This window comes from Condylura cristata, unplaced genomic scaffold (assembly GCF_000260355.1).
Source record: "Condylura cristata isolate star-nosed mole 26May11 unplaced genomic scaffold, ConCri1.0 scaffold00033, whole genome shotgun sequence".
Classification (NCBI taxonomy): Eukaryota; Metazoa; Chordata; class Mammalia; order Eulipotyphla; family Talpidae; genus Condylura; species Condylura cristata.
The window spans coordinates 9743744-9759864 of record NW_004567134.1 but is presented as its reverse complement, the minus strand read 5'-3'; the positions used below and the strand labels follow the sequence as shown (position 1 = coordinate 9759864).

General features: G+C 42.3%; 1 protein-coding gene across 1 annotated transcript in view; it reads right to left on the bottom strand.

Moving 5' to 3' along the window:
* LOC101627429 (collagen alpha-4(VI) chain-like) overlaps positions 1-16121 on the bottom strand; it is a 66112-nt gene that overhangs the window by 32406 nt on the left and 17585 nt on the right. The window contains exons 12-21 of the mRNA XM_012732075.1: positions 14091-14144; positions 13269-13340; positions 12244-12270; positions 10893-10937; positions 9556-9609; positions 7860-7922; positions 7439-7504; positions 5870-5923; positions 5712-5747; positions 1298-1360 (exon numbers count right to left, since the gene is read on the bottom strand). Of these exons, the coding sequence (XP_012587529.1) occupies positions 1298-1360; positions 5712-5747; positions 5870-5923; positions 7439-7504; positions 7860-7922; positions 9556-9609; positions 10893-10937; positions 12244-12270; positions 13269-13340; positions 14091-14144 (534 nt within the window). The remainder of the gene's footprint in view (positions 1-1297; positions 1361-5711; positions 5748-5869; positions 5924-7438; positions 7505-7859; positions 7923-9555; positions 9610-10892; positions 10938-12243; positions 12271-13268; positions 13341-14090; positions 14145-16121) is intronic.

Sequence of the window (16121 nt, the reverse complement as noted above, 5' to 3'; positions counted from 1 at the left end):
TTTTTTTTGTTTGTTTGTTTGTTTGTTTTAAGTCTTTCCTTTTCCCAGAAATCCTTGGAAACAATTAAAACTTTTAAAAGAAAGATGAGGGCCCTCCCTTGTGGTGCAGCAGGTTAAAGCACAGCACTGAGAAGCTAAAGCCACTTCAGCATGAGATCCCCACCCCAGAGGTGACCCACATGGCACAGCAGATCTCTCCTAACCTGCCCGCTGCTCCCCTCAGCAGAGTACTTCGTCATTCGGCCTGTTCTGCTCCCCACTCTGTCTCTGGTGAATCTTTCCACTGCCCCTGCACCTCTGGCCTGTACCCCAGTTCTGTATGCATAAATAAATAAATCTTTAGGGAAAAAAAAAGATGAATACAGTGGTTTCAGAAGGGTTTGCAAAATGACAGATTTGAGTTATGTTCATAAGATTCCAAAAACTAGTTGAAAGTTTAAATTTCCAGTTATCACTGAATAGTCTAAACCCCCTGAACTGAAGTCCATGGGCCCTCACTTTAACAAGCTGAACACCCTAGACCTGTGAGCAGAGAACCCCCGTGCTTTGCTGACTTTTCCTGACAAACTGAGTACAATTTTAGTGAATGAAATACTATTTAAATCATTTGAATTGGCAGCTTCAAAGACAATGATTAAATGCATTGATTTTATTACTACTTTGCCTGGGTTTGAAGTCGATCTTTAAAATGTGCTTGCTGTGTGAGCCTGACCAATTTACCTAACTTCTACATGCCCTCCATTTCTCCCCTGGTGAATGAGGATTTAACCCCATTGAATGGTTAAATGAGTTAGTCTAAATGCTCAGGGTTGTACCCAGGACACGGTAGGTGCTCACAAAACATTATTTACTGGTGTTTGATCTTCCCAGGAGAGGGGCTACATAACTCGTTCTGGGAGGTCCTGAAAAAGACATACCCAAGGCCATTATGATTTATATTAAATTCTTTTTTTTTAAGATTTTATTTATTTGTGCATACAGAACTGGGGTACAGGCCAGATGTGCAGGGGCAGCGAGAGGATGCACCAGAAATGGAGTGGGGAGCAGAACAGGCAGGTTGCAAAGTACGCTGCTGAGCAGCGGGCAGGTCAGGAGAGGTCTGCCGCGCCATGTGGGTCACCTCCAGGGCGGGGACTGAACTCTGCTGAAGCGGCCGTGGCTTGGCTAAGTTTCGCCGTGCGGCGCTCCAACCCGCTGCGCCCTCAGGGAGGGCCTATACTAAATTCTTACCAAAGAACTCAATCTAAAATTTCAAACAAATATCCTTTGGCACTAAAAACAAGTTTATTGATACAACCTGTGAGCCTGGATACCCATGCTCTCCTGGAGGACCCCATGCACCCGATTCTCCACGTATACCCTGTCAAGATGAATAAAACTCAGTGAGTTCACCAAGCATCTTTAGTGTTCCAGTTGAAGGGTGTTCCATGCAAGATGTCACCTGAAAGTCATGAGAATGCAAAGATTCAGCCTTCTGCGTTCAGTCCTCTTAGGATATGGAGTTAAAGAGGAAATAAGAAGAAAATTTGTAAAACTTCAAACCAGATCACTAGTGTCTTTCTCAGCCTTTCTGCCTCTCCTTCCAATATCTCACCTAACAATGCAAGCAAAAAACACTTCGTTTAAGTAATCTAAACTCCTACTTTACACAACAACCACTTTTAAAAGTCCACCCACTCCTTATAAGGGCTTCAGGTTAAATGTTCACTGGTACTAAGGACACTAATCCCATTCAAGGAAGCTCACGATGTTGAACATCACAAGTGTGACACTCCGGGACATGGACATAGAAAACTGGCCTTCACCACTGAGATCTTCCAGCATGAAGCTAGCTCTCAAGGCAAATGGTAAGCTGTTAAAATGATTCATCTGATAGTTCATTTAATTTTCCTCTCAAATGAGTACCTTCATAAGAGATATACCTTCAAGATTGAGAAAGCCCATTTGGTGAATTATTCTGTTTTCTTTCTCATGTTGCTCACATGTTGGCTTGGTTACTGATTATCATAGATTTGCAAATAGTGGGGAAAAACCCTTGAGCTCAGTCAGACTTAATACATAGCTAGATTAATCACTTGTGCTTCTTAAGTATTTTTAAACTATTCGAAGAAATGGAAAGCACTTGTAATAATCATTACAGTTACATTATTCGGCTTTTCCAAGAAGCAGATAGTGTCACTAATATGTGCAATACAAAATAACTGAATTACCAGTCAGATAAAGGCAAGCTGAAAAACTAGCCCTTGATAGCTGAGTTCAGAACTAAAGTGCTGAGATGAGGAAGGGAAGGAAGTACAATGGTCCTTGGTGGTAGGTCAGTGATGGGTGCACTATGGCGGTCATACCTGATGGGGTACCCCAATATCATCTCAGTTAAAGATTAATTACTTAAAAATAACTGATCTGTCAGAGACTCTTTGTCCCTGATCACGGATTATTGGGGAGCAGAACAGGCAGGGTCTCAAGGAGGGAGTGGCGTCAGTGAGCAGAGATTCCTAGAAAAGGGGGGGAAAGGGGAAAAAACGGGAGCAGGCACGAGGAAGACACGGGAATGCGAGTTGGGTGCAAGTCTTCCTGTTCTGCCTTCAGCAGAGGTTTATTTTATACATTTCAAGCAGGCACTGATCTCTAGATTTACAAACGTGACCCAAACTTGGAAAGACATGCAGCTGGAAATTTGTTAACAGGTGGTGAAATGTTGTCTAATTTGTATATCATATTCATGAAGTGTTGAAATATTTTACATGCTGATTTTTTTTTTTTTGGCCATAGTAGCACTTTCATGAAAAAATCTTATCTAGAAGTTCATTTTATTATGCATCTTACAAATGCCAGCGTAGCTAATTTTATAGACATTACTGAGTTGTATATTCCCAAAGACCAAGGCACACCATATATGAGAATTCAGCACTTTGCTCCTAATGGATTAATCTTTAGCAAGTTAGAGAATGTAAATGAGGAGCTGCACACTGAAACCCCAAGGAGGTATCACACCAGGTGTCACACCACACCTTCAGAGTGACTATGTACAAAGATAAGAAACAAGTGTTGGTACAGAGAAAGGGGAGCCCTCAGGAACAGAGGAAGAATGATGGGTGGGCACAGACACTGGAAAACTATATGGAGGAGCCTCCAAAAAAAATATAGTACTGCATGATTCAGCAATTATAATTCCATTATTTAACTGAAGAATAATAATTCTTTTAAAAAGACAAGTGTCCCTGTGTTTACTGCAGCATTATTTACAATATCTAATATGGAAACAACCTAAGCCCCTATATATACATGTGGGTATAGACATACAATGGAGTATTTACACAGCCATAAAAAGGAGACCTTGTCAATTGCAACTGCACAAATAAAACTTTAAGGCCATTGTGCTCAGTGAAATAAGTCAGACAGAAAAAGACAAAGCACATATGATTTCACATTTCTGCAGAACATGAAAAGTAAAACAAGTAAAGAACCAATGAAACAAAGCTCATGGTACAGAGAACAAACTGGTGGCTGCCAGAAAGGAGAAAGATGGGCAAAATGGGTGGAGATATCATGAGATACAAACTTTAACATGTGAAATAAATTAGTCATGGGGATGTAATTACATCGTGGAGACAACAGACAGTAACATTGTTTAATACTGTTTATAAGCTAGAATAGTGATAATGATTGTACAGCATGTGCAAAAAGGCTTAATGCCACTGAACTATATAACCACCCATAGCTACAATGGTCAATTTTATATTACATAGACTTTACCCTCCCCCCAAAACCAGAACATATGACCATGCCTATACAACCAGTTCTCCTAAGTGGGGGTGAACTAGTGAACTGCTGGCCTGCTAGACAGAGCCAGTTTACCTGGAGTCTGCAAATGACTGCATCTTTCATTAAAAAAAAAAAAAAAGTCAAGGAATAAATAAAGAGACAGCAACTATAGGGATTCATCAAGATCACATTGTATTAATTACGGAGAGAGTTCCTGTTAAAGATGGCAGTTTACACACATTTTTCTCTGTTCCCAAAGTGAGAAGCTGCTGTTTCAAAATCTCTGCTAGTGGCATCTGTGCAGAATTCCAGAAAACTATCAGTCTGGCTAGAGAAGAACAGCAGACTCAGGAGGAATCCAGGGGAAATAACACTTAAACTCTTTCGAAGAATGTCGTGATGGCCTAGAAGTCAGCACATAAAACACACAGCAAACAGGGAGAAAGGCCGACTCGGGAAGAACCAGTGTCAAGGCTGTAAGTGACATTAATCCCTCATCATATGAATAAAAGAACTGATTTAGCCCAAAGTGGAGAAAATAAGTGTATTGCAAGGATAAGTTGGGTAAAAGTGTATGGAAAAAGGAGGACAGATTTTAAAAATCTTTATAACACATAGTAAGATCAATAGAAAACATCTCAAACTGAAAACCAAGAAATCATAAAGCTACCTCATTGGTTGTGAAGATGTTAACCGTGCCAGAGTAGTAGCCCAAGGACACAAAAGTGAGGGAAGACTCCAGAAAGGCCTGGAGTCAGGAGCAGGGAAGGTGGAGAGGAAAGTATTTTCCATTATAGTTTCGCTAGTCAATTTGACTTTAAACATGTATGATCTTACCTCTGTTCTAAACAAAATAGAATTAAACAAAATAGAATTAAACAACTCGAGACTAGGAAATTCCCTCCTCTTCCTAGAACCATTCAATTTCTCCAAACATAATCTAGTCAACTTGAGTTTTTTTCTTTCTGCCACTTTTGGGATAAAACCAAAAAAGATAAGAAATAACTCAAAGCATTGTTTATTTCACAGGTGTTAAAACTGAATTAATGATATAAAAAACTGCTTCAGAATTGATTTCAACACTTTTATGGGAAAAATTTCACTTGGTGTCAAAACTTGATTAGATTTTTGAGGCTTGGAATTTCTCAATAACCTGCCTTGGCACCACCTCTGGGTTGAAGTCATAGGACTTTTCCTCCATCCCTAAATCATGAGATGCTAGAAAAATATATCAGCAGAGTATGACCAGAGTATGTCAGAGGGACACCTCTATAATGAATATAACCGTTCATTTGTACGAAAACTTCCAAAAACAGCATCACCACTGGATTTGAATCCTGTCTCCATCAACTGATAGTCTTATGTAGTTTTACTCTTAAGTCTGCATTTCCTATTAAAAATATAAAAATATTAAAAATATAAAAATATAATAATCACCAATGATGCTCAAAATTCCTGAGGTTTAGGAATATTTACATATATGAGGTGATATAAACATCTAGCACAGTGACGGGTGTTAAATGCTTTGTAAAATATGATTCATTTCATTTCATTTTGTACAAATGAACAATTATATTCACAGAAATACACCCCCACCCCACATTTCCTTCATACTTGGAAGAATTCAAATTTCTCCTTCATTTAGTGACTATGAGATTCCCTATGCACCCAACACGTTCCTGCTCATTTTAGTGGAAAAGTCATTATTTTAGAGGTGAAAGCCTTTCTCTTGAAGTATTAGCTTCTTTTCAGTCTAAGCGAACTATTACAATGGGCTGGAGAAGGAGCAGAAGCAGCAGCGTATAAACTTTTGCTTCTTCCTGGGAAGGGTCCCACAGAAACCTCGCGGTGACCCTCCTGCAAACCTGGCTGCCCAACCAGGAACTATAAAGGAACTATACCGTAACTGTATATGTGGAACAAGAAGCCTTTCAGGAAGCACTAACCTTCATCCCCGGCAGACCTCGCCTTCCTCTTGACCCCTAAGAATAGAAGGGAAACAGAGACTGTAAGACAATGAAACAAGCGAATTTTCATCCCAGTCCTCCTACCTAGCTTATTCATGAGAGCAGGGGAAGCTCATCCCGAGAGTGATCATACCTACCCGAGGGCCAACATTTCCAGCTTCCCTCTGAAGTCCATCAAAACCGGAACGTCCCTGCGAAGTAAGCGGTAAAGGGAAGACTGGTTTAGAAGTGTAAACACCTCTGAATTTATTCTCCACACCTGCCTGCCTGACTGAGAATGGCATCTCTGAGGGAAAGGACTGGGCCTTGGGGACAACATGTGCACCACAGAGCAGGTGAGCCCAACCCTATCTCTAGGGTATGGAAGACGCTTCTTAGCTAAACACAGCTAGTCAGGCTTTCTGCAACCTGAATATTAAAAACAAAAAGCAACAGTCCTCACTGATGTGTACAGTATGTTTCCTGGTTGCTTTCTCAAAAATGCCGTGTTGGTTTTCTTTTTCCCCCCGGGGAATTACCACAGCTTTAACAGTTTCCCACTCCTTCCTGAGGTATGAGGTGCTAGTTATTTAGTCACGTTTCTCTGTTCATCAGGGCTCCTTCTCCATACAAATTGCAACATCTTATTGGCTCTTTCCCGCCAACTCAGAACTAATAGCAAGGAAATGCTGCCACCTCGAGGGCAATCTTTTCATAGCACCTAGTCTAGAATTTCAGCCTCCACCAGTGGCAAGCGTATGGAGTGGCTTCTATGTTATCCAAATCTATTTCCAGAATATTCCACACCCTTTTTTGAGCACCGAACAGAAATAGAACCCACATATAGGAACACAAATATAATAATCCATGGCATCTCCTCAGGTGACAAATTCTATTTGCACACACTTGGGGACCTGACATTCGAGGCTATGAACATCAAGTGTGGAGAAAGCGGTAAGCATGAGACTGGTAACGGGCACAGCACTGGACAGTCCATCCAGTGGCCTGAGTTCTTCCCCTGGAGTAAAGCCACAAGCAAACTTTGAAACCAGAGCTCAGGGTATACAGAGAGTGTGGCCTTTCTTCCAGGTCAGCAAGCTCATGAAAATTTTGGAATAACTTCTCTACTCTTCCCACCACACAGATGATAAAAATAGAATTCAACTGAGTTAATGGTTGCTGACCTCTTGTTCTCTTAGCTCAACCCTGCAGCGGACTTTGTGGCAATTCACAGGGCTTTCTGACCTCAGCTTACCAAAGGGAACCCTCTGGAGTCTGTCCAAGGCAACCAAAGCAACACTGTGAGAGATTCCCACACAGTCACCATGACTGCAACGATCATATTGTTACACACTGAATTTTATTCAGGATCTGAACCTATAAAATGGATAACACCTAATCCAATATGGGGGAAAGAAGCAATGTCCTACGATTGTGTCAAAGTCACACACAAATGTGAGACAGTGGCAGTGATGAAAAGCAAGCTGGGCGTAATGGCCCTAACCTGCTTTCAAATCAAGAAACCATTATAAAACGGGAGGATTTTAAAACCGGAAAGAGCTCGGGTCTCACTGAGTCTGGTGCAAGAGGAGGGAGAAGCTAGGGCTTGGCACTCCTGCCTCTCTGGACCAGGGCTCCCACAGAGCCTGCTCTCGAGCCCACCTCCTTGGCACCCGTGAGCATCTGTTTCCACATTACCAGTCTCTCCGAGACAGAGACCATCTTACCTGGTGTCCACGCCTTCCTTTTTCTCCTTTAGGACCTCGGATGTAACTATCAATTCCAGGATTCCCCTGAGAAAATAAAAGATTGCTTATCTCAAATGGATAGTAAAGAAAGGAATGACAAAATGAATGATGTTTAGAAAGAAAGAGAGGGGGGGAGGGAAGGAGGAAGGGAGGGAGAGAGAGAGAGAGAGAGAGAGAAAATCCAATTTTCTTTGCCAAAATATCCTACAATTAAAGTTGCAAACTTTTGAAGCACCCAAGTTTTCTCTAAGTTCTCACACAGATCTCTTACTTGTTGCAATACTGAGAGAGACTGAGCAGATGCCTCAGTAGTGATCAGTTGCTTTCTGCTTCCCATGCTACAGCGAACAGTTCGCAAGTTCCTGATAAAACTCCAGAAATCCCTCAACCACACACTCACAGGATCGCCCCTCAGTCCAGGCTCCCCATGATCTCCAGGTGGTCCCGGCCATCCTCTCAAGCCCTTAAATGACACACACAAACCAAAAAAAAAAAAAGCTACTTTTAAAAACTGTCTATTACCTAAAGGGAAGAGAACATTACATGAGAAAAACACCAAATTAAAAAAATAGTTTAGCGGGCTCTCCCTGGTGGTGCAACAGTTTAAAGTGCAGCATTAGGAAGCTCTCCGAAGCCACTGGAGCACGAGTTTGATCCCCGGCCAGGGAGCTGACCCACACGGCCCAGCAGACCTCTCCTGACCCACCTGCTGCTCCCCTCAGCAGTGTATTTCAGTCCACCTGCCTGTTCTGCTCCCCACACTGTCTCTGGTGAACCCTCTCACCCACTGCACCTCTGACCTGTACCCCAGTTCTGTAAGCACAAATAAATAAATCTTTTTTTAAAAAATAGTTTAGCGCAACCCATTGCGCCACCAGCGAGGTCCCAGCATTTGAATTTTAAAGCACTTGTGCCGCAGAAATTTGGGACACAGAAAAGAACCTACTTTTGACTGAAAAGCTGTGATATGCTTGGTCAGAGGAATGCATGACCTCATTTAACCTTCATGACTCAGGAATTATCCTATTTGCATATAAGGGACGTGAGGTGCAGGAAGTCGGAACCAGGTCACCCCACCATCAAATCTACTCCTCCCTGATGCTCCCACCTAGAGACACATGTAAGGGGAGAAAAAACTTCCTCCACCAAGGCCATAAGTAGCATGAACAGGGCAAGAGTTCATGGAAAAGTGGAGAAAAGGGAGAAAAATTCTTTAGGAGCTCCTGACTGCTACAAAGGACCAAAAATGATAAGCAAATGGCGATGTCTTAAAACCGATCATCAAAGAATCCCACCTCAGCTGATGTCATGTACCCGCCTCTCAGGGGGGGGTGTATGCCCCACATCTAAGAGCAGTGAAGGGGGACTCCTCTGAGATAGGGCTCTCAGACTCGTGAGAAATGATGTTTTCCAGGCTCCCAAAGAAGTCTCCTCATGATGTCACTGGAGCCTTCTCCTTAACCTTCCTTTCACCTCGCAGGATGGTGAGAGGGGGTTCATTCTCAATTCCATTCTTGCTGCTTAATTCACTAGTTAGGAAAATGTCTTTGAAGTTGCAATTTTCTCATTTGTGAAACAGATGTAAAGGCATTAAATCGGATCAGAATTAAAATGCTGAGTACAGAGCGTGGCTTATGGCTGCTACTATGATTTGCCCAATTTCTTTTCCCTCTTTGACTCAGACACTGGCTTCAGGAGTCATCTGCCAAACCTGTAGCTTTGAACATGTGTCTTCCTCGCCTAGGAACTTCCATAGTATCTGACTGCTCAGCAGAAAGGGCAGAAGGGACATTTGCAGCCGTAATGAAGGCCTGACTACCGGCAGTGACGGGAAATGAGCAATGTGAACCAAGTCCCTCAGCCTTTGTCTGTTACAAAAGCTTTTCCCGGCTCTGTCTCCAAGGACTTCATCTTCCACCCAAGGCTTTTAACCACATCCTTCACTTCTCAGTCAAGAAGTGTCCTTCCCAGACCACTCCTCTGCCCCCCAAAGACCCCTTTAATATGTACTGTCCTTAACTCCTAATTTAGGACTTATAAATAAACTGTCACATCAGTTTATGAAGTAGAAGCATGAGCCATTTCTCATTCTTTACCCGATTTCCCCTGTTTCCTTTTTCTCCAGATGACCCTGGGACACCACGATTACCCTAGAGAAAGAGAGATAAGTATAGTAAGAACCTTGGTTATGTACAGTACTTCCACCAGAAAATTTTTTCATGTAGTTTCACATTCTAGTCAAGAGCAGAAAATTTCTTTCACATTCTATTTCTAACCATGCAACAGAATAGATGCCCTGAAAAATACCCCAAGAAAAGACAGTGGGCAATGAAATCTAACTTGCAATGACTTCATGAATGGAATTCACATAACTGAAAATAAAATTATTACAATTAATATATTTAGATAAGTTAAAAAAAAAAAAAAGATTACAAATCAAGCAAAAAAAAAGACCAAGCAGACTGGAGAAAGAATCAAGTAGAACTTCTTGAAGTGAAATTGAGAATAAATGAAATAAAAACAATTAGCAGGTTAAACTGCATACTGAACACATGATACCTAAGGATTAGCAGACTGGCAACTGAAGACAATATTCAGAGTGCAATGCAGAAACACAAAGACAAAGAAAATGAAAGACAGGTAAAAAGAACTGAGGAAAGAGTGAGAAAGTAGCAGCTTTTATTCAAACTGCCGTAGATAACAGAGGATATAGGAAAGATTAAAAATTCCAAAATGATTAACTTGCTAAGAATTTTCCAAAACTGACAGAAGGCACAAATACTGAGATTTAAAAGCCTAACAATCAAAGATAGGTGAAATAAAAAGAAATCCACACCTAGATATTTCCTACTGCAGCTGCAAGAGACTGAAAACAAGAAAGTGTTTAAGCAGACTGATGTTTTTTTAAAGACTGCTGACAAAGGAGCAGTAATGTTAACTGATCACATCTTAACATCAATAACGAAAAAAAGAAGACAATAGAAGCCAGAAGAATATGAAATTATATTTTCAAATTACTTAAACATTTGTTACCCAAAACTGTTTTTCAAGAAAAATATAAAATAAATTTCAGAGAACTAAAAACCACGGGCATTGTATCTTAGGCAAAAGAAACAAGATCTCGTGTTTCTTTTCAAGTAACCAGTGATTGTAATATGAGGGAAAAGCTAGTATGACTGAATACAACAATTACAGTGTCTACATGGTAGAATTTAACCCCCCAAAAGGGCAGAAATAAATACTATATAATAACATATGAGAGGAGAATGATTAAAAAACTAAGTTTCTGGGGTCTTTATTATTTTTGTGATAGATTAAACATTGTTGAGTATGCATTTTTAGATCTCTAAATAAACCATGTAAAGTAGAAATCAACATTATAAATGTTCAATGAGGAGAGGAGTGAAAAGCACAGTATGAGGACTCTCTGTACCTGCTCTCCTTGCGAGCCGTCAAGACCTGCCTCACCGGGGATGCCCTGTGGACCATAGGACAATGAGACTGTCAGAGACAAGGGAGCAGTGTTCTGGTTATACCGCATGGACATTACTTGCCTTGCTGATATTTTTGGTCAGTTAACAGAAGAATCTAGACCTTCCAAATCAACACTTACATCTAGCATTCAACTATTAAAACACAATGATTATTTCCATAGTCATCAGCATTATGTACTGTTTCCCTCAACACTTTTGGATGCTAAAGGGAAAGCGAAAAAGAAAAACAGCAGCTCCAAGTTTGAATGGATGGAAAGACTTTCTTTCAGCATCTGTAGTGGGAACTAGTGGCTCTCAAGACTCACTGAGCTATTTCCCACTGGTAGTCAGTGTGCTAAGGACGATCCTTTTTTCATTTAAGAGTGGCGAGTACGCCTGGATGGAAGTGCCTAATGGAAACCTGGAAATCAGAGGTTAAGGAGGAATCGAGTTGGCGTGCATGCACGTGTGTGCATTATGGGAGACTTACAGATGAAAAAAATAAAAAACAGACCTTTAGAAGAGCGCTGAAAATTTGAGACTAATGAGGTGGCAAAAGCAACAACTGGCAACAGCTTGGTGACATCACATCCACTAAATCATCACTTCCAAATCATGAGCCTTTCATTGTACCAACCATCTCAAAATGACAATTAATATATTTTTTATATGGTGCAGCAGACCTCTCCTGTCTCCCCCGCTGCTCCCCTCAGCAGCGTATTTCAGTAGCTCTGCCTGTCCAGTGCTTACTCTATCTGATGAATCCTCTCACCCCGTGAACCTCTGCCCTACACCCCAGTTCCTACACACATAAATAAATCTTTAAATACATGCTTATAAAAATAGATATATGTAAATTTATTATAAAGCACTTCGAAAGGAAAAAATTCAGTTTTACAAGCAGAACAAAATGTATTTCACAACAGAAGTGAAGTGGCTGCCTCCCTCCTATTGGCCATGTGAAAAAAATCAAAGTTCAGGCCTGTTTCAAGATTAGGTTACAGCTGAATGAGTGCATGAAAATGAGCACACCAAACTCTTGGACTCAAATTTCATGGGCTATGTGCCACCAGTCACAGGGGGTAAATCAGGACAGCAGAAGACAAGCATACAAGAACTGTGGTACAGGCCAGAGGTATGGGGGGTGGGGGGGTGGTTAAGAGGAGTCACCAGAGAAAGGGTGGGGAGAACAGGCAGACTGAAACACACTGCTGAGGGGAGCAGCAGATGTGACAGGAGGGGTCTGCTGCACCATGTGGGTCAGCTCCCCAAGAAACTGTTCTCCAGGTTAGAAAGAAGAAGATCACTTACCTTCTCTCCTGAAAATCCCCTTACTCCCTAAAATCAAAAAAAAAAAAAAAGAAAGAAAGAAAGAAAAAGAATTGGGAATGAATGAGACTTCTCAACCAATGTTTGGCTAGGAAACCATATATTCCTTAATCTGAAGAAAATGCAATTATTAGATCAAAATGAAGAGTTCTTCTCTGGTGACAGAATGGACTTCGCAGCACTCTCATTACTACTCCCCACCCCCCCGCTTGCCTGACTGAGAAACCTGCACCCCCAACTGACTGCTCACATAGTAGGGGAGAGCAGGAAAAAGCAGTGACTGGTCACATATTGTAACAATCACATTTTCTCCTGACAAGCAGGAAAGGGCATCCAGGAACAACAGGGCAATTAGGTCAAGGAACAGCTTGGTAGAATATATAAAATAGAGCCACTCTGATGCAAAAACTCTGAGGTTTTAGAACATAATTTCTGGCCTTTAAAGGAGATTCTTTAATCTTGGAAGCTTGAGAGACACTGAGTGCAACCGCTCAAAATGGAGACCACATTCATGATCCCTTTAGCCTTTAAAATTTCAGTGTTCTCAAGCCACTCTCTTCCTGGAGATTTTTGCCCCTGGGACCAGAGTTGCTCTACTACACACAGGAGAGGGTGCATGGATATCCCAGCTCTCTCCCTCGAGAGGGGTAACACTGGGGTACATGCTTCATATGAGCTCCCAGGATTCTCAGCAAGCAAGCTCTGTCTAATCATAGAGCTTGTGGTGAGTGGGAAATTAGATGAGTGGGAATCTAGTGGACAACGCACACGTCTTTGAGGTCACCTTTCCTCCCTGTCTAACTATCCTACCCCCCACCAGTGTTTACTGAGCTCACCTCTCAGTAAACTATCTGTCCTTGATACCTTTTCTCAGACAATAATCCCAGGAAACCCTCAGTCAGAGAAGAGCTAAGATGCTACATGCTATTTTGCTATGCCAAATAATTAAGATTTTCCACAAACTTGGCATAAAACAAGGATTCCAAGCAGCTTAAGGTCACACTCACCTTCAGTCCTCTCATACCTGGGCAACCGTCCTCACCTCGGAATCCAGGAGGACCTTGGGGACCCCTTTCCCCCTGTGGAATAGACACACATGGAGACACAAATAATTCTATCACCACCCAAGCCTGTGGCAAAGTAATTTCCCATAATTTGCAATTAACTGAAAATGACGGGCTTCTTCACCCTATTGGTTTTTATATGTGATAAAGGGGGTCCCTAGCTTTTATATAATGTGATAAAGGGGGTCCCTACTGCTCCAGTCCCCTCTCTAGCACCTCTGTCTATAACACACATGTTGCCCCACAACCACCAGGTTGTCAACTGCCCTTTGGCCGGCACATGCCTGGGATGTAACCAGGGTTATATGTAGACAAGGAGCGTGACACTATAACTCCAGCATGTTTGCATTTCTGGACCTGCTAATAAAAATAACCATTGATTCTCTCCACTTTATTTTTGTGATTTTGTTTATCAACATGGCTACCTTATAAATAGTAACAAAAGACATGAATTTAGCTCACAATGAGTAGTTTCTATTACCTGTGTATACTTTGGACAGTGACCACATCTCTGAGAGTCTCAGCTTCATTGGAACAATAAAATGACCACAGTTCAACATATGATCCCTTCTAAAAGTCTGTATCTTACAAAATTTGTTCAACTGACATTTGTTATCATAAATGGTCATGTTTACATAAAGACTTAAATCAATTTAAATAACATGGATGAGGACAAACCTTCCTGACTTAAATGCAACTATGTATTGAGGGGATTTGACCCATTTTCCACATACCTTCAAAGAAAAAACAAGAGTCAGTACTTACATGTCCCCCTTCTTCACCAGAATACCCAGGTAATCCATTAAAACCTTTCTCTCCCTGAGACAAAAAGAATTGACATAAGTAACTTGGGCTCTAAATTTATCATTTCTCAAAACTACAGGAAACAGACATTGTTACTAATAAATCGATTGTCTTGCGGAGCTGACATTTTATTGAGCATCTGATAAGTGTTGGGCATAGTGGGTGAAAACACAGAATCAAATATTCTTGGTCCGTGTTAAAGCGAAAACTTGAATACCAGTTTGTCTTCATAGCTGACATGTAACTTTTTTTTCCTCTCCCCAAAAAGCATTCTATTGTGAAAGTCATTCTATTGTGAAAATCCAAACCAAGATCAGTTTATTATTAGAAGTTTAGGGGGAATGGTTACTCTACAGAGGTCTTGTGAAGGGGAAGGATGTAAAGGAACTCTGCAGAGTCTTATGGACTCCACCCCCTATGCCAGCTTTCTGGACCCTACCCCCTGCTCCAGTGATTGGAAACTACAACTCCCAGCCGTACCAGGGAGAGAACTGCGAGGACCCAAGGGTGGAGCTAGCAGGAATTCTGGCACATTTGGGGGATAAATAGGGTGCGCCTGCATCTCTCCTCTCTACCTCAGGAAGCAGCAGTGTGTTCAGTCAGCCTACCCATAAGGTATTCTAGTGACTTTGTATCCCGCTCTCTTTCCCTGGGTTGTTTTCTTTTCCTTTCCCCTTTTGTAAATAAACCTGTTATTGACCCTTTTGTGTGTACCTGCAGTATAACCGAATTGCGAGCGCGCGGGTGAGGCCCCACAGACAGGCGGCCCAGTCCACTCTGGGCTACCCTGTAACAGTCTTTGATTTTGTTTTACAAAACATCGGTAGGGAAGGTGTTTCTGTAACAGAAAGGGTCCCAAGACGAGGGTAGGACAGGACTCAAGAATTTTGTAAAATTTTGCAGTTCCCATGAGCTGGTAAACAAAAGTTTAAAAAAAAAAAAAACAACTCTGAGGACCTTAGACCCGGTCACCAACTGCCATAAATTTCCTTGACTTGTTTGTTTTATTTTTTTGTTTTACCACTTCTGAGTTGTTTTTGCAGTGCTTATCAAGTTGGCTGGTATGGGAAGAAAAGGGAGTCGCAGACCCTAAAAGAAAGAGTCACAGACTGAGACCAGACCAGTTAGTCCACACTGGAGCTGCAGGCACAGCATCCTTGAGACACTTGCCTTGGGGTCAGTCACGAGCCCTGCGTGACCACTGACTCCAGTGCCTGGTGCCCACAAACAGCAATGACAAATGGACCTTGGCCAAGCCCAGCCACTTTGACTTTTCAGCCAATAAAGTTTAACCCATTTAGTCTTCAGCTCCAGTCCTAAAGCGTATGTGGGCCCCGAGCCCTGGCACCTCAGGGGTGTCTCTCGTGCCCAGAGGTCCCCTGGAGCTCTTTTCTTGTCCTTTTGCTAACCAAGAGACCCTGTCCCCTTGACTGCCCCCTCATGGGGTGCTCTCCAGTCTTGACCAGCAGGTCTCAGGAGCTCTTTCCTGGCCTGGGGGCGGGGACTCTCGTCCATTCCTCCCACTCCCAGCTGCTAAAGCAAGGGGCAGCAGCTGGCTTGCTCCCTGTTCTCTGAGGGTGGAATCAGACTGAGAGGCCCCAGGCACACTCCCTTCTGAGGACATTAGCACCCATAGTATGCATGAAAAATTGTTGTTTGTTGCATGACTCAGTTATTTAGTCTCTCTCTCTCCATACCAAAACACATAAACCATTTCCTCTCAAAGAGCTTGGCTTGCCATTTTACAGCCAGATGTATTTAGTCTAAAACCTGGCCCGTAAGATCTGGGAGCTGCCCCAGTCCCCCAGCAGTGGGTGCACTTCAGGTCATTGCATCCAGAGGGGCCAGGAAGACGCAGCGCCTGCACTGTGGCAGCTGCACTGCCAGGCAGAGCATCGCGTGCGTGCTGCTGAGTGACCCGCTAAGCCGAGCAAGCGCCCCCGCTCATCCACCATACACCTAGCGCCTGCTCCATGAATGCCTCCCCCCGCA